Source organism: Somniosus microcephalus, chromosome 5 (assembly GCF_052327205.1).
Source record: "Somniosus microcephalus isolate GS21.2 chromosome 5, FLI_Smic_1.0, whole genome shotgun sequence".
Classification (NCBI taxonomy): Eukaryota; Metazoa; Chordata; class Chondrichthyes; order Squaliformes; family Somniosidae; genus Somniosus; species Somniosus microcephalus.
In genome coordinates this window covers 315,996,920-316,021,496 of record NC_140991.1, presented here as the reverse complement: position 1 = coordinate 316,021,496, position 24,577 = coordinate 315,996,920, and the positions used below count along the sequence as shown (strand labels likewise).

General features: G+C 44.0%; 2 protein-coding genes across 5 annotated transcripts in view; one reads left to right on the top strand and one right to left on the bottom strand.

Annotated features, from left to right (window-relative positions):
• aste1b (asteroid structure-specific endonuclease 1b) overlaps window positions 1-12,699 on the top strand; it is a 44,301-nt gene extending 31,602 nt beyond the window's left edge. For both annotated transcript variants that reach the window (XM_085989282.1, XM_085989283.1), the window contains exon 5: window positions 10,476-12,699. In XM_085989282.1, the coding sequence (XP_085845408.1) occupies window positions 10,476-10,782 (307 nt within the window). In that variant the 3' untranslated portion in view covers window positions 10,783-12,699. The remainder of the gene's footprint in view (window positions 1-10,475) is intronic.
• Window positions 12,700-20,069: 7,370 nt separating this feature from the next.
• Window positions 20,070-24,577, bottom strand: part of atp2c1 (ATPase secretory pathway Ca2+ transporting 1) — a 112,168-nt gene continuing 107,660 nt past the window's right edge. For all 3 annotated transcript variants that reach the window (XM_085989278.1, XM_085989280.1, XM_085989281.1), the window contains exon 27: window positions 20,070-21,192. In XM_085989278.1, the coding sequence (XP_085845404.1) occupies window positions 21,074-21,192 (119 nt within the window). In that variant the 3' untranslated portion in view covers window positions 20,070-21,073. The remainder of the gene's footprint in view (window positions 21,193-24,577) is intronic.

Here is a 24,577-nt window from a genome sequence, read left to right as displayed (position 1 = left end):
TGATGACGGACAGTAGCTCCAAAGACCAGAAGAGCGATAGCGACTCCGGAAACAAGAGACTAAGCTCTCTCAAATTACATAATGTAATTGCCAATGAAGATTACCAGACCATTTGGGTTACCCTCATAATAGCAGGGTCCCCAGTTAAAATGGAGCTAGATACAGGATCAGCTCTAACCGTAATAAATCGACGAGATTACGAGGCGCTATTTTCGCATATACCTCTAAAAGACACATCCATTATCTTAAAAACATATACGGGGCAGAAAGTCTACCCCAAAGGAAAAATAAGGGTGCCTGTGGTATACAACGGCAAAGAAATACAAAAGTTGTATTTATACATTCTACAAGATGGTGGTCCACCGTTGTTGGGACGTGAATGGATAAGGAAGATACGTTTAGACTGGCACTCCATTCAGGCACTGACGGCGACCAGTAAGGAAAAAAACAATGATGACATCATACCTGAACGATTAAAAGACATCTTGGCCAACGCCAAAGAAGTGTTTCAAGAGAAACTAGGAACCTTGAAAGGCATCACCGCCTCAATAAAAGTGGAAGATGCAGCAATTCCAAAAAATTTTAAGGCAAGACCGGTGCCACACGCAATACGTCCGGCAGTCGAGGCAGAGCTGGAGAATTTGGAAAAGGCAGGCGTATTATCCAAAATAGATTGGAGCGAATGGGCAACACCCATCGTTCCAGTCATGAAAAAAGCATTGAAAAATAACTCTGAGGAACAGAAAAAAATTCGCATCTGTGGGGACTTTAAGGTGACTGTAAACCCGGTCCTTCACACGGTACAGTATCCTCTTCCGAGGATAGAAGATATTTTCGCCTCACTATCCGGAGGAAAACGTTTCACAAAAATTGACTTGGCACAGGCATATCTACAGATGGAGGTTGAGGAGACCTCTAAAAAGTATCTCACAATAAACACACACAAAGGCCTGTACCAGTACAATCGACTGGTTTTTGGAGTAGCATCAGCTCCAGCTATCTGGCAAAGAGCTATGGAGCAAGTCCTGCAAGGGATTCCGGGGACTCAGTGTTACCTAGACGACATCCTTGTAACAGGAGAAAACGACAACGAGCACCGTGCCAATTTGGAGCAGGTGCTCACTAGGCTGAAAGAACGGGGCCTACGAGCAAATCGCCCCAAGTGCGAATTTTTCCAAAATCAGATATCATATTGTGGCCACATAATTAATAAGGAAGGGTTGCATAAGTCACCTGAAAAAATTGAAGCAGTTATAAAAGCCCCAGCACCTGAAAATGTTTCACAATTGAGGTCATTCCTGGGATTAATAAATTACTATCATAAATTTTTACCGAACTTATCAACTATTCTACACCCTCTTAATGATCTTCTACGCACAGGAGTGATTTGGAAATGGAACGAAGACTGTAAACGTGCCTTCCATAAATGTAAAGACTTAATCACATCCGAGAAAGTTTTGGCTCATTACAACCCATCACTACCAATCAGACTAGCGTGCGATGCATCCCCTTACGGCATAGGAGCGGTATTGTCCCATAGATTCCCTGATGGCTCGGAACGGCCGATAGCTTTTGCATCACGCTCATTGAACTCAGCTGAGCGTAACTATTCCCAGATAGACAGGGAAGCACTCAGTCTGGTATGGGGAGTGAAGAAATTCAACCATTACCTACACGGACAAAAATTTACCTTGCTGACTGACCATCAACCCCTCATCTCCATATTCAACCCTAAGAAAGGTGTCCCCATTATGACGGCACAAAGACTACAGAGGTGGTCCCTTTTTCTAGGGGCACACCAATACAACATTGAATACAAAGGGTCAAAACAGCATGGGAATGCTGACGGTTTATCGCGCCTGCCGTTGCCAACGATAGAAGAGGCACCTACAGTAGACCCAGTAGAGATATTCCACTCTACCATAGTGGAATGTCTACCGGTGACAAATTCTGCCATTGAAAGGGAGACCAGAAATGACCCTACTCTCTCACGGGTCTACGATTTAACAATGAAGGGATGGCCAGCACATGGCGAACCACTGTTGCCAGCATTCTCGCAAAGAAGAGAACAGCTGTCAGTGTGCCGAGGAACCTTGATGTGTGGATCCAGAGTGGTGATTCCACCCAAACTCCAGGATAAAGTGCTAAAGGAGCTTCACGAGGGGCATCTGGGTGGAGTGAAAATGAAGAACCTAGCTAGGGCGTTTGTATGGTGGCCAGGTATCGATGGAGACATCGAAGACATGACCAAGAGCTGCCTAGGATGCCAGAAGGTCCAAAATGCTCCGCCACAGGCCCCTCTACATCCATGGGAGTGGCCCTCATCTCCCTGGCAAAGGGTGCACATCGACTTTGCTGGTCCATTTATGGACTCAATGTTCTTAATCGCAGTTGATGCACACTCCAAGTGGCCGGAGGTAATAAAGATGTCCTCCACCACCACGGAAAAAACCATCACAGTATTAAGGACCATATTTGCCAGGAATGGGCTGCCGGAACAGATATGTTCTGATAATGGACCGCAATTTGTGTCCAAAGAATTCAGAAAGTTCTTCAAGAACAATGGGGTAAAGCACTACACGTCCGCCCCATACCATCCCGCCACCAATGGATTGGCTGAAAGGTTTGTCCAGACCTTTAAGAAGGCCATAAAGGCCATGGGTAATGAAGACATAAAACTTCAGCACAAGGTGGATAACTTCTTATTTGCATATAGGAATGCAACACATATGGTTACAAACCAAACTCCCGCCATGATGTTCTACAATAGAAACCTAAGATGCCGGCTGGATTTGGTCAAGCCCAACATCCGAAGGGACGTGGAGAACCGGCAGTTTCAGGGCATGAATGAAAGGCCAACTAGGGCCTTCCAGATAGGCCAACCGGTTTTGGCCCGGGACTACCGTACCGAGAAATGGCAGCCTGGAACTATCTGCACACGACTAGGACCACTGATGTATACCGTGGACATCGGAGAAAGCATAATAAGGCGCCATGCTGACCAAATCATCAAGTCATCCGAAAAGGGACAACCTACACCACCACGCTATACATCTAACGATGAAGTAGAGATACCCATATCTACCTCCGATCCGGTGATACTGGAACCCGATGAACCCGACACTGGCCTTCAAGCCGAATCAGCCTTGCCAGAAGAACCTACTACACCACCAGAAACTACTACACCCCCGAGGCGTTATCCGGACCGAGTCAGGAAGCCTCCTGAGAGACTAACTTATAATTAATTAATACAGCAATGTATATTATTTTGCATATAACATGTAATTAATAATTACTTAAAATATGATGTACTAGTTAGCTAGAAGGGGAGGAATTGTGGTGTATGTGCCTTTAAGAGCCCCAGGTGTGCGTAATGCCGGTAATTGCCACTTGGGCTATATAAGCCTGTGTATTGTGTATATCCTTTAGAACCCCCCCCCAGACTTGCTTAGTAAATACCTATGAACCAACTCCTGTCTTCAGTGTCTTTACCTACACACGGACACTACAGTGGCGACGAGGATGGGAACGGACTTACCTGCAATTCGGCAGCACCTCAAGGACATCGATTCCTCCAGCGTCCAGAAGACTCAAGGAAGTAATAGGAAGGATATCCAGGCTGTGGAGGGGGTGCAGGATCTGTTTGAGAGCTTTAATGATGAGGATAGCCTTGAGAAACTGGAGCTGCATTAACTGGAACAGAGACGAGCAAGAAGAGATTTGATAGAGGTGTTCAAAGCCCTTTGATGAAATAAATCGGAAAAATCTATTGCCACTGGTCTGAGTTGGTCACGAGAGGACACAGCTAAGGACATCACCAAAAGGAGGACTTTCTTTACACAGAGAAGTTGTTGGGACATGGAGTGGCGAAAGCAGAATTCATAAAATGGAAATGGGTGAATATTTTAAATGTAAATGGGTGGTGGAAATCTGGAGCTCTCCTGGAAGGCTGTGGATTTTCAGTCAATTGAAATTTAAGACAGAGCGACTACCTGAGGCCCCAGAGGCTCAGGTAGGCCTCAGTGTGGCATCGGCAGGAGGCGGAGCAGCGCGGCAGAGCGACGACAAGAGGCCCCAGAGGCTCAGGTAGGCCTCAGTGCGGCAGCGGGTGGAGGCGGAGCAGCGCGACTACAAGAGGCCCCTGAGGCTCAGGTAGGCCTCAGTGCAGCATCGGCAGCGGGTGGAGGCGGAGCAGTGCGGCAGAGCGACTACAAGAGGCCCCAGAGGCTCAGGTAGGCCTCAGTGCAGCATCGGCAGCGGGTGGAGGCGGAGCAGTGCAGCAGAGCGACTACAAGAGGCCCCAGAGGCTCAGGTAGGCCTCAGTGCGGCAGCGGGTGGAGGCGGAGCAGCGCGACTACAAGAGGCCCCAGAGGCTCAGGTAGGCCTCAGTGCAGCATCGGCAGCGGGTGGAGGCGGAGCAGTGCGGCAGAGCGACTACAAGAGGCCCCAGAGGCTCAGGTAGGCCTCAGTGCAGCATCGGCAGCGGGTGGAGGCGGAGCAGTGCGGCAGAGCGACTACAAGAGGCCCCAGAGGCTCAGGTAGGCCTCAGTGCAGCATCGGCAGCGGGTGGAGGCGGAGCAGTGCGGCAGAGCGACTACAAGAGGCCCCAGAGGCTCAGGTAGGCCTCAGTGCAGCATCGGCAGCGGGTGGAGGCGGAGCAGTGCGGCAGAGCGACTACAAGAGGCCCCAGAGGCTCAGGTAGGCCTCACCAATCTCCAATCTCAGGCAAGGAGAGAGGTAAAAAGTATTCAAGGTGTGACGTCACCACAAAACAGGTAGGTGATTGGTTGGAGTATTTCTCTCATTTTAAAACTTTTAAGTCTGTGGTTTATACTTTTTAAGGTTGCTGTGGTGTACCAAGGCCTTTCTGGTGCAGAGTGACTGTTGGTAAACCATTTAACTGGTGTAACTAGAGGGATTGATTTAATTTAAATCCAATTAATTAAAGGGGATACTAGCATCTAAAATCGGGCAGAGGGTGTCCATAACTAACAATAAAAAATTTAATTAATTACATAGAATAGAGCAGGTGATGTGTTACTGTTGCAAGATGTGGGAGCCGGTGATTACGTCTGTGACAAGTGTCTGCTGCTACAGGAACTCCAGCTCTGTGTTGATGTCGCAGTGTCTGAAGCTCAGACTCCAGCTCATCAGGGAGGGGGAGAAGTACCTGGACTCTGTATCAGGAGGTGGTCACACCTATGAAGTTAAGTAATTCAGATGTAGCCCATGGTCAGGGACAGGACGGTGTGACTACGAGTAAGGCAGGTACGGGGATCCAGGAGGTAGAGCTGGAGGAGCCGCAGCCCTTGACCAACAGGTTTGAGGTTCTTACTCCCTGTGGGGACAGGAGCAGGGAGGATGAGCAACCTGGCCACAGCACTGTGGAACGGGGGGCCATTTAAGAGGGGGGAGTAAATAGAAATGTAGTGGTAGGGGATAGTATTATTAGGGGGATAGATAGAGTTCTCTGCAGCCGAGAGCGAGAGTCCCGAAGGCTGTGTTGCCTACCCGGTGCCAGGGTTAAGGACATCTCCTCTGGGCTGGAAAGAAACTTGCAGTGGGAGGGGGTGGATCCAGTTGTCGTGGTCCATGTTGGTACAAACGACGTAGATAGGACTAGGAAGCCGGTTCTGTTAAAAGGAGTATGAGCAGCTAGGGGTCAAATTAAAAAACAGAACCTCAAGGGTAATAATCTCTGGACTAGGACAAATAAAATTAGAGAGTTAAATGCGTGGCTCAAAGACTGGTGTGGGAGAAATGGGTTTTGCTTCCTGGGACACTGGCACCAGTACTGGGGCAGGAGGGAGCTGTTCCGTTGGGACGGGCTTCACTTGGCCAGTGCTGGGACTAGAGTCCTGGCGGATCATATAACTAGGGCTGTAGAGAGGGCTTTAAACTAACTAGTGGGGGGGAGGCTCCTAGAGAGCAAATAATAAAAATGACAACAGAGAAGGTCATAGACTTAGGTAGCAGTGGGGAAATTAAAAACCAGAGCGTGTCAGGAAGGGGCAGAAGGTATGGAGTAAAAGGTAAAGTAATAAAAAGGGCAAAAGCAGGAACTAAGTGTCACAAAACATATTTGAAAGTTCTCTATCTGAATGCACATAGCATTCGTAACAAAATAGACGAGTTAATGGCACAAATAACTACATATGGGTATGATCTTGTGGCCATTACAGAAACATGGCTGCAGGGTGACAATGCCTGGGAATTAAACATACCAGGTTATTTAACGATCAGGAAGGACAGGCAGGCAGGAAGGAAGGGGAGGTGGGGTGGCTATGTTAATAAAGGAAGGAATCACTGTAATACAGAGAAATGATATTGGGTCAAAAGATCAGGATAATGAAACAGTTTGGGTGGAGGTAAGGAATAATAAGGGGGGAAAAAAACACTAGTGGGCGTAGTCTATAGGCCTCCGAACAGTGGCAACTCTGTTGGACGGAGTATCAATCAGGAAATAGTTGAGGCTTGTAATAAGGGAGCATCTATAATTATGGGGGATGTTAACTATCATATTAATTGGACAAATCAAATTGGACAGGGCTGCCTTGAGGATGAGTTCATTGAGTGTATTCGGGATGGGTTTCTTGAGCAGTATGTAACTGAACCGACCAGGGGGCAAGCAACCTTAGATCTGGTCCTGTGTAACGAGACGGGATTAATTAAAAATGTCCTAGTAAAGGATCCCCTTGGAATGAGTGACCATAACATGGTTGAATTCCATATTCAATTAGAGGGTGAGAAGGTTGGATCTCAAACAAGCGTGCTAAGCTTGAATAAAGGAGACTATGAAGGTATGAGAGTGGAATTGAGTAGAGTGGATTGGGAAAATAGATTAAAGGGTAAGACGATACATGATCAGTGGTGTACATTTAAGGAGTTATTTTACAACTTCCAAAAAAAATATATTCCACTGAGAAGAAAAGGGTGTAAAAGAAAAGACAGCCATCCGTGGCTAAGTAAAGAAATTAAGGATAGTATTCGACTAAAAACAAGGGCATATAAGGTAGCCAAATCTAGTGGGAGGATAGAGGATTGGGAAAACTTTAAAAGACAGCAAAAAATAACAAAAAGATTGATTAAGAAAGGGAAGATAGATTATGAAAGTAAATTAGCAAAAAATATAAAAACATAAAAACAGATAAGAGTTTTTATCTCTTACCTATCTATCTATCTATATCTATATATATAATAAATGAGTCGATCTGTCTGTCTGTCCAGCTATGCGCTCGAAAGTTATAGAGCGTACCTACGCGCGCGTTACCTCCGAAGAAAGCTTACGCTTCCGGGACGGTCGTAAGCGTATTTACTTTTCGGTCGGACCAAAATTGTTCGCGCCTTATGCAAAAAAACTTTCAAAATTAAACTCATTATCTGCTACTTAGCATTGATTGACTGACGTCAAGGGTCGACCAATCCTACAGTACAGTCCCCTGATGGTTGGCCAGTCGGTGTGTGTGTGTGTGGGCGGGACTAATCGTTTTCATCTCAGGGATGTGGCAGCCATTGTTTCACTGCTTCCAGCTCAAATTACTCTATCCAGCTTTGAAAAAGTTGGTATCTCTTATAAAACGTTTTTGGTAAATGTTGTTATTTTTTAAAGTACTTTCACTTTCATCTTTCAAGGTATTTAGAGGTAGAAATGTTGCCCGGCAGCAGATTGAGAGAGGGACACAGACAGGGCCCAAAAGCCTGGGACTCGATTTAAAATGTTGCCCGGCAGCAGATTCACAGAGGGACAGAGAGAGGCCCCAAAGCCTCGCACTCGATTTAAACCGCCCGGCCCAAAACAGCCCTGGCAAAGCCGGGCTCCCCCAGCTAGTAGTTATATAAAAAGAAAAAGGGTGGCTAAAGTAAATGTTGGTCCCTTAGAGGATGAGACCGGGAAATTAATGGTGTGAAATATGGAGATGGCAAAAACACAATGAATATTTTGTATCAGTCTTTACAGTAGAGGACACTAAGAATATCCCAACACTGGACAAACGGGGCGGGAGGAGCTAAACACAATCAAAATCACGAAGGAAGTGGTACTCGGTAAAATAATGGGACTCAAGGCGGATAAATCACCTGGACCTGATGGCTTACATCCTAGGGTCTTGAGGGAAGTGGCGGTAGGGATTGTGGATGCATTGGTAATAATTTTCCAAAACTCCCTGGACTCAGCAAAGGTCCCGGCAGACTGGAAAACTGCTAATGTAACGCCCTTATTTAAAAAGGGCAGTAGACAGAAGGCTGGAAATTATAGGCTAACATCTGTGGTAGGTAAAATATTGGAGTCTATTATTAAGGAGACAGTAACAGGACATTTGGATAATCATAATTTAATAGGACAAAGTCAGCATGGTTTTATGAAGGGGAAGTCATGTTTGACAAATTTGCTGGAGTTCTTTGAGGAAGTAACATATAGGGTGGATAAAGGGGAACCAGTGGACGTAGTGTATTTAGACTTCCAAAAGGCATTTGACAAGGTGCCACACAAAAGATTATTGCTTAAGATAAAAAATCACGGGATTGGGGGTAATATTCTGGCATGGATAGAGGATTGGCTCTCTAACAGAAGGCAGAGAGTTGGGATAAATGGTTCATTCTCAGACTGGCAATCAGTAACTAGTGGTGTTCCACAGGGGTCAGTGCTGGGTCCCCAACTCTTTACAATCTATATTAACGATTTGGAGGAGGGGACCAAGTGTAACATATCAAAGTTTGCAGATGATACTAAGATGGGAGGGAAAGTAGTGAGTGAGGAGGACATAGACAGGCTAAGTAAGTGGGCAGAGATTTGGCAGATGGAATACAATACTGGAAAGTGTGAGGTTATGCACTTTGGCAGGAAAAATCGTAGAGCAAGTTATTATCTTAATGGCAAGAAACTGGAAAGTACTAAAGGGATCTGGGGGTCCTGGTGCACGAAACTCAAAAGGTTAGTATGCAGGTGCAGCAAGTGATTAAGAAGGCCAATGGAATGTTGGCTTTCATTGCTAGGGGGATAGAATATAAAAATAGGGAGGTATTGCTTCAGTTGTACAAGGTATTGGTGAGACCGCACCTGGAATACTGCATACAGTTTTGGTGTCCATACTTAAAAGACATACTTGCTCTCGAGTCAGTACAAAGAAGGTTCACTCGGTTAATCCCGGGGATGAGGGGATGGACATATGAGGAGAGGTTGAGTAGATTGGGACTCTACTCATTGGAGTTCAGAAGAATGAGAGGCGATCTTATTGAAACATAAGATTGTGAAGGGGGAGGATGTTCCCGATGATGGGTGAAAGTAGAACTAGGGGGCATAGTCTTAGAATAAGGGGCTGCTCTTTCAAAACTGAGATGAGGAGGAACTACTTCACTCAGAGGGTGGTAGGTCCATGGAATATGCTTCCCCAAAAAGCTGTAGAAGCTACATCATTACATAAATTTAAAACAGAAATAGACAGTTTCCTAGAAGTAAAGGGAATTAAGGGTTACAGGGAGCGGGCAGGAATTTGGACATGAGTCTAGGTTCGGATCGGACATGGCCCTGTGGGTAGCGGAGCGGGCCCAGGGGCCGTGTAGCCTGATCCTGCTCCTATTTCGTGTGTCTAATTCTGTTAGATTCAGGAGATGGTTCTGTGATAGTAGATTGGCGGTTAGGATCAGATCAGCCATGATCTTATTGAATGGCGGAGCAGGCTCGAGGGGCCGATTGGCCTACTCCTGCTCCTATTTATGAGATCGATAGATATTTTTATTAGGTAAGCGTATCAACAATGGGTAAATGGAGTTGCGGCATATACCAGCCGTAAACTAACTGAATGGTGGAAAAGGATTGAGGGGCTGAATGGCTTGCTCTTGTTCCTATGTACGTGAATGGAACTTGAGTAGATAGCTCTGAGAGTCGGCATAGATTCAGTGGAGCAAATAGTCGCCTCCTGTCCTGTAGCCTGTGGGATATGGTTAATGTCCTTCTGATTTATAACTTCATTGCTCAAATTATGAGTGAATTAATATTAGCACAACAGGAATGCAGCTTTTCTGCAGTACAGACATTCCCAGATTTCGTCTGAGCACAAGTCAATAGCTCAGAAGTAGCACCCCACCCACTCAAAGAAAATCCCAGGGTATACACTAACCATTGGCCGGTAACAGATACTTAACCCTCTTTCCTGTTGTTTGTAAAAGTTCTCTTCAGTTTCTGCACTTCGCAGAGCCCAGGAAATTAATTTTCTATCCGGTTGAAGAAATGCCCCTCCCCACCCCCGTCCCTAATGTCCATCTCAATAGGAATTTTTCTTCACTGGGGGAGATTTGTCGGTGTGACCAGGTGAAGACCGCTGCAGTGTTCAGAATTTCACTTTTCTAACTTGTTTCTAACCTGCTTATGATCAGATGTTTTACATTTTGAGCAATGATACCAGTTTTCTAACAACTTGGTTGATTACCTGTATATACTTTAAGTCCTCTAACATCCATTGTCTCTCTATCCTGGAAAGACTCTATAGCGGGACTCTTGTTCATCGCTTGTGCCAGGAGCTGAAATCAGTGATTGCTGTCGAGGATCTATTGAAAGGATCTCTGGTTGCAGCTGAGATTTACTACGAGCTCCTGCACACAGTGGCCGCCACTGTACCAACAGACTACTTCCAGAAGAGAAGAAAGTCCAAGTCTCGCGACAAACTGAAGGAAAAACAAAATGCTAGTTCAACTGTGTCATCAACGAGCAAGGATAATCGAGGGGTCCCTACGTGGCACGATGTAAATAACCAATTTGCAGCCTTGTCGTCTGAGGATTTAGAATAAAACCTGTTTGCTGATCACCAGTTATAGCACCAAAAACTGTTGGAATCCTGAATACAAACTGCACGTGGGACATGACAACAACTCACTGTTTTCAACGCATCTCGAGGTTTTGTAGAGGATGGGTTGCCACAACTAATTTTGTATTTAAATTGTCCTTTAAAGAGAAAAGTTAATTTTATGGTGAATTTCTAGCAATTACATAAGTTTACACGGTTTGGTTGCTCCAAAATCTGTTCTGTTTATGTAAGGAGTCCATACCCAAGTTCACTAACCACAATCAAAGTCCACAGGCGGACACTGCAGGCTTCTAATCGATGACTAAAAATAAATCTGTTTCACTATAGTGTTTAGTTCTAGGACCGTCAGTTTGGGAAGTAAATACAGGGTAAATTAAACTCCAATTACCTTTTCTAGTCCACCAAATTTACTGTAAAATGTCACGCTCTTTCATTGCTATCAACTGTAGCGTGTGTTTGGCTGGTGCACCATAACATCGTATTTTTAAAATCCACTGAGTAAGATGTCTTTTATATTAGTGATTTTGTACGCTTCCTCCTCCCTGTTCACTACCCCTTCCCTGAAGGCGATAACTGCTCACTGGGCAAAGTTCATGGTTTCCCTTTTACACAATATACTCCATTGGCCATTACAGTACAGGAAACTCTTGTTTAAACGGCACCTAAATATCCGGAATTCTCTATTAACCGGCAAAATTCTCACTCCGAAAACAACACCTCAATAACTGGCAATGTTGCCGAGTCCGAGTCAGTCAGTGGGGGTAGTTCTCCAAACTGCCACTACTCGGCTTCTTGGTGCTGTCGGAAGTCCGAACACCTCAACAACAGGAGTCTGACTCTCCCACGCTCTGTACAGTCGTTAACAGTAAAACAAAACTTATACAGTAAAGTAATTAAAGAGTTATGGATTACCCTCAACTGGCAGTACTGTACTTAATCGAGCATCTTCCACCATCCATTTAACACAACATTCTGTAGGTGAGTACCCAATTACTGTATGCTGCACGTTTGTTAAAAATAGCCTCGGTAGATAACCCGCTCCATCATCCGGAATTTTTAATCAACCGGCACCATCCCGGTCCCGTATACCAAAGAGTTTCCTGTATTTGTGAACCATCAGAATAAGTCAGGCTATTTCTCAGCTCCATCACAGCTGAGCCCAGTCCTGTTGTCACTTGTGATTGAAAATGGGAACCCTGTTGGATTTTCTTTCTTGCTCCATCATCTGGGGATGCAGAGTCCAAATGTTAGTACCCTTATTGAATTTCTGATATCATCTAATGCAGGACAACCAGGAGTTGAATCTTGGCTGGAAGTTCATTAAGCAGTTTGCAAGTGAAGATGATCCCAACTCTAGCCCAATGGGGGGGGGGGGGGGGGGAGGGGGTGGGGGGGTGGTTACAGTTAAACTTAACCAAAGGGCCAGCTGGGGCTGAAAGGACATGCGAGTTTATCAGAACATCACCACCAGTACACGTTAATGCTAATTTGGTGTATCAATGAGTTTCTTAAACAATGCAGTGTGTTCCATCCACCAACAGAAGATAAAAATTTTAAGAATGGTTTATGATGTTGCCTTCCATTTGCAAGATACAGACCATAGTAGACAGTACAAGTAAATGGAAGGTTTGTCATTGGCTTTTATATGCATCAAACTCTTTTTGTAGAGGTCAGTGATTTATTTGTTTGCCAATTTCAGGGCTCATATCTATCCCAAAGAAGTATATTTTTATGCAAGGTGCTTTCATTTTATGAGTACTGGATTCTTTCATACCAGTCAAGACTCAGCTGCCTGTATGGCCAGTAAAATCTGACAATTCAGCATTCTGAATTAACAAAGCATTTTTGTAAGTGTGTCTGATTGTGTGGAAATGGAATAAAATAAAATCTTGATGCAAGATTTGTGTTTTTTGAGAGACTATCAATATTTTATTAATGCATTATCACAACTCAATATGGCAATTATTTTTTTTTACTAATTTCATACTACAGGAAACTTTGTTATATCCAGCACCGACGGGACCGAGCTGTTGCCGAGCTATCAAAACTGCCAGACATACAAAGTTAATGTTGAAGCATACAGAGGTTTTCATCTCCGTATCTGACAACAAACACTGTTGCTTAGCAACAGCTTGTAAACAGTCGGCCCGTACCTTGGAAGCGTCTCTGTAGCTTAGCAACAGCTTCAGAGAGACTTTCCAGAGCCCGACTGTTGAAAACAAAGCCACGAGAAGAAAAAAAGCCTAACAAAACGGCTCCTGATTTCTGCCGGTAGATCGAGGTTTCCGGACATACAGGAAACTTTGGTTAATCCGGAGGTTGTATGTTGGCAGGCAAGTAAAACAAAGAGGCTAACTTAACAGTAAAGATAATACTTAAAACGCAAGTAGCATTGAAAGATGCAGAGTGCAGAAACTAGCTTTCTAAAATTGGGAATTTCCAGTTCTTGACACGTCCTCTATTTCCAAGTTTCAGAGAAGAAACAATTTCTCTATCCGTCATCATTCATCAAACAGAAAGATAGAATTCTGTCGAGCTCAAACCTCCAGGAATCCCTTCATCAACCTTGCCGGGGCGATTGTTTTCCTTGCATGAAAGCGAACCCGTTTCTAAAGCAGTTACTGATGCAGCTCGAGTCACTGCATTCCAAGCTCTATTGTATGAGTGAGTAAGTGTCCAACATGCTATATAGTTCTCCAAAACTTGAGAAACAAGTTTCCTCAGTGGAACCTAAAACAGCAACCAACCTGTGCAGGAATTGCTTCTTGTAGTGTAGTTCGTGCAATGAATGACTTGATCCAGGGGCTGGAATGATCAAAGTGGTGTTAGATGGTAAAAAACTTTGTCCTTTCCCTGCCTCTGTACTTGTTAAAACCTGTTTCATCAGAACTGGAAAAAGTTAGCGATGTAAGGTCAACGACCTGAAATGTTGACTCGGTTTCTCCACAGATGTTGCCTGACCTAAGTGTTTCTCGCATTTTCTGTTTCTATTTCAAAATTCAACCAATTTTGAAAATTAAACAATCAAAGTCTCTCTCGCTACTTCCACCTTTCTTTCTCACCCCCTCTTTATAACCCATCTCTCCCTCTCAGCTTAATACTTTCTAAAGTTTATAGAACACAAAACAAAAGTAACAGGTGTATAAGCAGACAATTTTCCACACACCGCAGACTATTTCATATAAGAAAATATACATTTTACCTCAATAAAACTTGAAATTTGCCTTCGTGTTTTTCAAAAGTGGAGTAAAAGTGCTAGAAACTAAAGAAAAACATTCCATCGCTACAAGTGACTGAACAGTACTGACGCATCCTGGGAAATTAGGCACACTGCATATGCTCAGCTGGCACAATCCAAATTCGCAGGGGGATTGACAGGGTAGATGCTGAGAGACCGTTTACCCTGGCTGGAGAGTCTAGAACTAGGGGGCACAATCTTGAGATGAGGCATTTCTGAGGGTTGTGAATCTTTGGAATTCTCTACCTCAAAGGGCTGTGGATGCTGAATCGTTGAAAATATTCAAGGCCGAGATAGATTTTTGGACTCTAGGGGAATTGAGGGATAGGGAGATCAGGCAGGAAAGGAGTTGAGGTCGAAGATCAGTCAGGATCTTATTGAATGGCGGAGCAGGCTCGAGGGGCCATATGGCCGACTCCTGCTCTTAATTCTTACGTACTTAGCTCAAGTCAGAGGTCTGGACAAAAAAAGTCAAAACCAAGCAGGCTTTCAGGAGAGATCTTCAAGTAAAAGCTTTAATGAAAACATGAAAGACACAAAAATACAATTCAATGGATAACTTGATTCACGCTATTGTGAATTTTTTTTTAAACTTTGTTTAAACCTTTATTTTTACATTAGAAGCTTCCCTTCCTGAGAAAAAAAACAGCAACGAAAAAAGATTTCAGAAAGCACCAAGAGCGATTTGGGGGAATGGCGGAGAAATTGTGCAATCACAATAATAAACTCACATGTAGCACACTAACTCTGAAAGGGCCAGTCACTGCACCGTGTACAGGAATACTCAATGAAAGACGTTGCCCATGTACCGAATAGATGTGTCTAAATTTTGGCAACGGGGCTCTTGTTTGCATCAAACACTCGTCGGAACATTGGCCCCTACAGTGCCTGTAATTGATTACAGCTGTAGGTGTTACTGTGATAGTTTTCAAATTTATAGGTGTCACACCTAGGCTATCACAGACACACCCAGCCTTGGTGGCCCACACAGTAGCTGCTAAGTAGCAGCAAGAGTATATGGTAAAAATCAACTCTTAGAAACTGCTTTTACATGATTTGAACAGTCATTTTTTAATATCTTCCCACTCCCTGCTTCCCTTTGTCAGCCATGGCTGTGGGCAGCACCCTCGCCTCTGAGTCAGCAGGTTGTGGGTTCAAGTCCCACTCCAGAGACTAGAGCACAAAAATCTAGGCTGACACTCCAGTGCAGTTGCTGAGAGAGTGTTGCACTTTCGGAGGTGCTGTCTTTAAGAGGAGGCGTTAAACTCCCGCAGGTGGACGTAAAACATCCCACGATACTATTTCGAAGAGCATTGGAGTTATCCCTGGTGTCCTGGCCAATATTTATCTCTCAATCAACATCACTAAAAACAGATTGTCTAGTCATTACCACATTATTGTTTGTGGGAGCATGCTGTGCGCAAATTGGCTGCCGCATTTCCTACATTACAACCGTGACTACACATCAAAAGGTAGTTCAATGACTGTAAAGCGTTTTGGGATGTCTGGTGGTCGTGAAAGTCTTGATTTTTTCACCAACCCACTTTTCTTTCTCACTCTGGATATCCAGAATATAGCTTTTAAGTACCAAATAATTTCTAGTAACCTTTGGACCACATTGTTTCCCTCAACTCCTGTCTAAAAATTGTTTTATTAAAATGTAAACGTTCCCACCAATGGGCCGTCCCACACGGCCGCCACACCTACAGGATGCATCAGCAAACTGGGCTGGAGTTTCCTCCTTGGGAGTAACCCGGCAGTTCGACCCAAAAACACTCCCAATGTTGCCCTCATTTTGCACCCGTCAAGTTACAGCCAAGCCTCCTCCCAATCTCATTAGAATACGCAGGGAACATAAAATGGACGTAAATGGGCATAAACCAGCGTAAACAATCGTGGCCCAAGGAAACGCCAAACCCACGCCTGTATATCCCTTACAACAGCAAAACACTGTAGGTGCAGGAAATCTGAAATAAAAACACAAAAATGCTGGAAACACTCAGGTCAGGCAGCATCTGTGGAGAGAAAAACAGAGTTAATGTTTCAGGTCAATGACCTTTCATCAGAACGGATGAAAAGTCATCAACCTGAACCGTTAACCCCATATATCTCCGAGTCGTAAAATTTAAGTTTCAACTCATTCAACCATCATTTAGTTTATGAGCCAGCAATTGAGGAAGCTTCGCAATTTTTAATATGAAAGACTTGCATTTATATAGCGCCTTTCACAACCTCAGGACGTCCCAAAGCGCTTTACAGCCAATGAAGTACTTTTGAAGTGTAGGAAACACGGCAGCCAATTGCACACAGCAAGCTCCCACAAACAGCAATGTGATAATGACCAGACCTCGTTGATTGAGGGATAAATATTGGCCAGGACACCGGGCATAACTCCCCTGCTCTTCTTCGAAATAGTGCCATGGGATCTTTTACGTCCATCTGAGAGAGCAGATGGGGCCTCGGTTTAACGTCTCATCCGAAAGACAGCACCTCCAACAGTGCAGCACTCCCTCAGTACAGCACTGGAGTGTCAGCCTAGATTTTGTGCTCAAGTCTCTGGGGTGGGTCTATGAACCCACAACCTTCTGACTCAAGAGGTAAGAGTGCCGCCCACTGAGCCACGGCTGACACCGTTATCATCATACATAATCAACGCAGCTGTTGGCTTGTGGGCCTGCACGGTGTCTGCACTGGGAGCAGGCAAGGGGGGTTCTACGGGTGTCAAACGAATGACAGCCGAACCTGCTGGTTAAGCTGACTATTCGCCTGATGCATCAGGGCCAAGTGATCAAAAATGCTCTGTGAGCCAATGGAGAGCTGAGTAGTAATCGTCTGTGTAGTTATGGCCAACTAATTACACAAATGTGACTGATATTTATGCTATAAAAAGCCATTCAAAGAAACAAAATATGGAGCAGGTCTCTGAGAATACATTTTTTTAAAAACCTCAAACTGCAATTAAATGGTCAGAAAAATATCTTCATTTCAAGGGGGCTGGAATACAAAGGGATGGAAGTTTTGTTATATAAAGCTCTGGTTAGACCCCATTTAGAGCACTCGGTTTAGTTCTGGGCACAACACCTCAGGAAGGATATAACGGTGTTGGAGGAAGTGCAGTGCAGATTCACCAGAATGATACCAGGGCTAAAAGGGTTCAATTATGAGGACAGGTTGCACAGACTAGACTTGTATTCCCTTGAATGTCGAAGATGAATGGGTGATCTAATTGAGGTGTTTAAGATGATTAAAGGATTTGATAGGGTAGAGAGAAACTATTTCCTCTGGCCGTGTGCAGTAACATCTGGAGATTTCTTGAACATTTACTTGCAGTATTCATGACAAAGTATTCATTATGTTGAACTATTACTCAAGTTGTCACCATTTTTTCCCTATAGTAATTCCTAATCCCGGATGACATTAAAGCGAACCAAACCGTTGGCAATCTTGGCATTGTATTTGACCCAGAGATGAGCTTCCGATCACACATCCGCTCCATCACCAAGACCGCCTACTTCCACCTCTAACATCTCCCGCCTCAGATAATCTGCTGCTGAAACCCTCATCCATGCCTATGTTAGCTCTAGACTTGACTATTCCAACGCTTTCCTGGCCGGCCTTCCATCTTCCACCCTATATAAACTTGAGCTCATCCAAAACTCTGCATCCCAGTTTTCAAATCTCTCCGTGGCCTGGCCTCTCCCCATCTCTGTAACCGCCTCCAGCCCCACAACACTCCCAAGATCTCTGCGCTCCTCCAACTCTGACCTATTGCGCAACCCCGATTTTGATCGCTCCACCATTGGTGGCCGTGCCTTCAGCTGCCAAGGCCCTAACTCTGGAATTCCCTCCCTAAACTCCTCCACCTCTCTCTCCTCCTTTAAGATGCTCCTTAAAATCTACCTCCATGACCAAGTCATCTGTCCCAGTATCTGATGTGGCTCTCGTTCCTGTGGACGTTTTACGTTAAAGGAGCTCTATAAATGCAAGTTGTTGTTGTAAAGCTATAGAATTGGGTGTGTCCCCACAATAGTAGTGCAAAGTTAAAGTTATAGTAAAAGTAGCTTAAGCACCAGTTGTGTACATTAATGAATATTGCGTGCGTCTTAATGTTCATTAGTAAACCTGCTAAAAGTCATGATATTCTCCCCAGCACCACCCACCTCCAGAGGCATCATTAAATTCTGGATATGGTGCAAGTGCATGTTGTGCATCCAAAATGTTATTCCAGGAGTCAAAAAACCGCTTTGCAATATTGCACGGGTGACCTGTTAAATGTTGTTTTCTTGGCTGCCATATCTTCCCCAATGGCTGGTCAACAGACTTAGAATCATAGAATGATACAGCACAGAAGCAGGCCATTCGGCCCATCATGCCTGTGCCGGCTCTTTGAAAGAGCTATCCAATTAGTCCCACTCCCCTGCTCTTTTCCCCCATAGCCCGACGTATTTTTCCCCTTCGAGTATTTATCCAATTTCCCTTTTGAAAATTACTATTGAATCTGCTTCCACCGCCCTTTCAGGCAGCGCGTTCCTGATCGCAGCTCACTGCGTAAATAATTTCTTCTCATTTTCCCACTGCTTCTTTTGACAATTATCTTAAATCTCTTTCCTCTGGTTACTGACCCTCCTGCCACTGGAAACAGTTTCTCCCTATTTATCGAAACCGTCCATGATTTTGAACGCCTCTATCAAATCTCCCCTTAACCTTCTCTGCTCTAAGGAGAACAACCCGTTTCTCTAATCTGCAGTCAGTCACCCCGCTGCGTCTTCCTTGGTATGTTATTTGCTCCTCCTCCCTCCTTCTCCAAACCGGTTCTGCTCGGTGAGAAAAGAATCGCCCCCAGCTGTACGCGTGGCGAAGCTACTCAGCCCACTCACAGCTAGAAAAGACAGTGGGCCCCAAGGAGCGTTACGACCTCAGGAGCTAGCAGAAGAAAGCTGGCTTGTGGTGCCGCTAGGAGGCACAGTGCCACCTGTTATTTCACTGTGCTGCCAAAGTTGTGGCTGCAGTTGACGGCATTCTAGAAAGTAAATCTAGTACAATAATCACAATATCGTGCTGTCTATTGCAGTACTATTTAACAGCCAATTTAATTAACAGCACTCAGAATGAGAAACGAGTGTGATTTAATGTTAGCTGTGTTTTAGTATCTGTGTGTTGAAAACTGTGGCAAATGGATTTCAATGTAGGCAAATGTGAGGTCATCCACTTTGGACCTAAAAAGGATCGAGCAGGGTACTTTCTAAATGGTGAAAAACTAGAAACTGGAGGTCCAAGTACATAGGTCATTAAAATGTCATGAACAGGTACAGACAATAATCAAAAAGGCTAATGGGATGCTGGCCTTTATATCTCGAGGACCAGAATACAAGGGGGTAGAAGTTATGCTGCAGCTGTACAAAACCCTGGTTAGACCACACCTGGAGCACTGTGAGCAGTTCTGGGCACCACACCTTAGGAAGGGTATATTGACCTTGGAGGGAGTGCAGCGTAGGTTTACCAGAATGATACCCGGACTTCAAGGGTTAAATTACGAGGAGATTTTACACAAATTAGGGTTATAGTCCTGAGAATTTAGACGGTTATGGTGTAACCTGATTGAAGTTTTCAAGATATTAAGGGGAACTGATAGGGTTGATAGAGAGAAACTATTTCCGCTGGTTGGGGAGTCTAGGACTAGGGGGCATAGTCTAAAAATTAGAGCCAGACCTTTCAGGAGTGTAATTAGGAAACACTTCTACACACAAAGGGTGGTAGAAGTTTGGAACTCTCTTCCGCAAACGGCAATTGATGCTCGGTCAATTGTTAATTTTAAATCTGCGATTGGTAGATTTTTGTTAACCAAAGGTATTAAGGGATACGGGGCAAAGGCGGGTATATGGAGTTAGGTCACAGATCAGCCATGATCTCATTGAATGGCGGAACAGGCTCGAGGGGCTGAATGGCCTCCTCCTGTTCCTATGAAATCAGGTTTCCAGTGCTGAAAGATTGCAAAGTGGGACAAACGTACCATCCCCAATAAAAGAGACCAGTCTTACAAAGATCATTTAATTACAAACTGTATTTTTCAAATGCACTGTACATTTCCATCACAGATGTAGCCTGAAAAATGGTATCCATCGCCCAAATGCAATTTTAAAAAAATTCACTGCCTACATTTCTGGTCTTCATTACATTTGTCAAGTCTTAGAAATAGCAATGACGTTTATGTTATCACAGTTTACACAATCAATGCATTCAATTACTAATGTCAGGAAACATGTATTTTTAAAAAAAAAATCAAAAATGCAGGCTCTGTACTTAGGCCAGTATTACAGGTTGTCGTATCTGATCAGACAGATGCTCCAGAATACACAGACTTCATTCGACACGGAACTGTACACATTTGCACTTTTTCTGTTAAAATGCACACATACGCTTGTGATACAGCCTCTAGATTGCAAACCATGGTTTCTATAGTGGTCAAGACCTCCAAAGTTTATAAAACAAGGACACAAAAGCACTTCAGCAATTTATTTTTTAACATTATTTTTACATTAAGAAAATAAACGAGCTGCAGGCATCTTACTTTTGTGGCTTAAATCTTGGAATACATGGAATGCCGAATGCATATGAACACCTAATTAATGCTACCGAAATCCACACCACCATATATAAAATAACATACTTATTTAACGATAAATAATAGGATTAAAATTAGGAAAAAGAAAAGGCTTTCATTCTATCCAGTGTAATGCAGACTCTACACCACATCCATTCGCAGAGGGTCTTTCCTGTACAGAAAGCAAAATGTTATGTACATTTTAAGCAGCAAATCACACCGTCTGCAGGGAAAAATTCTGCGTCTAGTTTGCATTGTGCTATTCCAACAGATGTCAATTGAGAGATACTTCATAGTTCTCGTTTTCAACACATCTTTTCAGTCCTTTTAAATTACGAGTGCCATTATATGTCAATTCAAAGTTCAGCCTTCACACATTACCAGGTCATTGGGTACCTCGTATCTTGTCTGTTAAATTCCAAGATGCAATATGCATCATACGTCGAGAAAGGATTTATTCTGTTTAGAGCTTCTCTCTTTCCGTCTCTCCAACCGCTTGATGATCTCGGAGATGATGCAAACTGAGGAAGTAAGACCCACCAGAAAAAGAAGATCTGAAAGAGAAGAGTACAGAAGATAATTGTTGTTCCGTATGACCGGAAAAGCTTATAATGGGATGTCTAGTTTGGCTCTCCATTCGATGGCCTCCTGAGATGCCGAGTGGGGAAACGAGGTCCCTCCCGCAACAGATCTCAGTGGGCAGGTTGATGTGATGTGTTCCATGGTCTGGGACTCAGGGCCACAGTCGCACTTCGGGCCGTCCCGTCATCTTCCACTGGTGGAGCGGGTGGCCGCACCGTCCGTGCCCCGTGCGGATCGGGTTGAGCGCCGTTCACTGTCTCCGAGGGAGGTCGGAGCCGGGGACCTCTGCTGCTGGGTCAGTGATGAGGGGCTGGTTCTTTATGTTGCACACGTCCCAGAAGATAATTAATGCAGTGTGAAGAATATTGCAGCAGTTTGTGAAATCATGACCCAGGCAAAGGGTTCAGCCACCATGCGTGGCGATGAAATACAATACTGCATTCTCACAAAGTATTTCACCGTACTACTTGCAAAGCAAAAAATTTAAATAAATCTGTGTTTAAAAAAAAAACTCAAGAAAGCCACATGCACAAAATACAATGACAAACAAGAATCCACTTTAAGTCTGGTTGCGAAGCACAAATTAGACAAGACTGACTGGTAATTTCAGAGGGATGGTATAGAGATTGCAAGTTGGAACCTCAGCCTAGACCTTCCCGCATGGCTCCCTGTTGCTCTGTCACAAGCAGCACTGATATGTAACTAAAATGTTAATCATCTTCGATAATCTGGATTCCTTTTGGAAGTGGAAGCAACAAAATCTCATTCACAGGCAAATTATGATGTCATCAGTGGACGAGCATAAATAGAATCAATAGACTTAAAATCTCAAAACAATACTCGTATTGCTAGCATCTTAAAATAATATGGATTGATGACAGATATGTTAGTCACACAAGAAAGTAACTCGCCTAAGATTACTGGATTAAGCTACTTTTTTTTTTTAAACTTATTTCTGTTAACTTTTTAGAACATTTATTTATACAGCCAAACTAGCTTGGATAAGTTATTCAATCCAACTGCATCAGTGGCACTCATAATAGGGCTGGAAGCAGACAGCCCAGTTCTTCTGGACCTAGATCCATCGTCTTCTAATCTGAGAGACCAAAGTGGGATTTAGTACTGTCCCACTCTTGTTGTCCAACAAAATGTGATTAAGAGGCAGCTTCCACACAGCAAATGAAAGGCCCTTTTTAAATAGAACTATTGTCCTATAGTTTGATATTTTTGCTTTCTATCTGTCCCAATATATTTCTTGCAATGGCCTCTCCCAAGATTTCATCCTTGAATCCCTTAAAGGCATCACCCTTAAACATGGGGTCAACTACCACATGTATGTTAATGACTATGTTATAGGTGCTATATAAATGCAAGTTGTTGTTGCTGATGACACTCCGCGTTATTTCTCCTCCAACACCCTCAACTCTACTGTTCCTATACTATCCAATTCCCTACCAGGCAAGGAACAGCGACCGAGTCAGAACTTCCTCCAACTAACCACTGGCAAGACTGAAGCTATCCCTCCGGTTCTTGCCAGACAATAGATCCCTTTGTTCAATTCCATTTCCCTGCCTAGCTACTCACTAAATGAACAAGCTTGACATCCTATTCAATCCCGAGTTGAGCTTCAAACCTCACATCCAGTCCATCATTAAGACCACCTATTTCCATCTCGATCCTTGCATCGTTTAAACCCTCATCCATGCTTTGCTACTTGTAGGCTTGTGTAGATTTCTCAAGCACTCTCTCAAACTCTACACCACACAAACTCCAACTCACCCAGAAGTCCACAAGCTGTAGCCCATTCCATATTAAGTCCCACTCATCAATCACCTCCATCAGTTTCCCATCCTCTAACACAATGACTTCATTATGTTTGTCTTCAACAACAAATCTCTCCATGATCTTCACCATCCTACCTCTGCCTCCAGCTATTTATTGCAGCTTGCACCCTCTGCTTTTCTAAGTCTGCATTCCTCCACTTCCAACCGTACTGCCATGTCGCGGAGTTTTCTTCCTAAACCCCCATCTTGCATTATTTCTTCCCACCTTTTAAAAGCCTCCTCAAAAAGTAGCCACCACCTCCAGTCACCTCCCCTAATTTCTGCTTGGTGTCTGATTTTCTCCGTCTTGTAAAGTGCTTTGGGATGTTTCTCTATCTTAAAGGCATTATGTGAGTGTAACCTGTTGTCGAAGTGCCTGCCTTCCACTTATGATTGAAGTCACAAGCTCACCGTGTGAGGAAATGCAGGCACAGACCGGTTTCCTATCCCTTTGTGCTGCAGCATTCCTTAGAGTGGCCCCTGAGCAAGACACCAGCTGAGACTGTAACACTTGACAATGAGTGAGCAACACTCAGTGACTGTTGTGAATTTACACTGATAAATGCAGTCATTAACACAAAAAGCTTAATTGATTGTGTCATTTCAATTCTCTTGTTTTCAAGCTAGTCTCTCTCCCACGCCTTCTTTCCCCCAGCATATCCTCTGCACTCATTCAAACAAGGCGACTGAAATAGAAAGGATACTAAATCAGTTATTTATAATAGGAGGCTAGCGGTGAGACCCCTTTAAATGACTGGACTCATTGTAAGCAAGTTTTCTGCTCCTGTAGTTCAGGTTGTAGGTGAGCAATGACCATGCCCCAGCTCCCTGTGTTTACAATACTAAAACCACCTCATGTACCACCACAGCAGAATTATAGGTCCACAAAAAGCACCATATGAAACAACAAAATACCAGTGTGCCTCACTCGCATTTCTGGAATTAATTATTTTGTTAAATTTACTTTTTATTACATTAATCTATTTAGGTGAAGGTGTCATTTCTAAAATTAGCCTCGAGAGGGCTGTCCTATGAGGAGAGATTGAGTAGATTGGGCCGATACTCTCTGGAGTTTAAACGAATGAGAGGTGATCTCATTGAAACATACAAGATTCTGAGGGGGATTGACAGGATAGTTGCCAAGAGGTTGTTTCCCCCTGGCTGGAGAGTCTAGAACTAGGGGTCACAGTCTCAGGATAAGGGGTCAGCCATTTAGGACTGAGATGAGGAGGAATTTCTTCACTCAGAGGGTTGTGAATCTTTGGAATTCTCTGCCCCAGAGGGCTGTGGATGCTGAATCGTTGAGTATATTCAAGGCTTAGATTTTTGGACTCTAGGGGAATTAAGGGATATGGGGATCGGCGGGAAAGTGGAGTTGAGGTCGAAGATCAGTCATGATCTTATTGAATGGTTTAATGAATGGCAGGCTCAAGGGGCCGTATGGCCTACTCCTGCTCCTAATTCTATGTTATTATGTAGAATGACTCTTTGATGATCAATGAAATGATTCAGCAGATTTTTGTGCAAATATAAA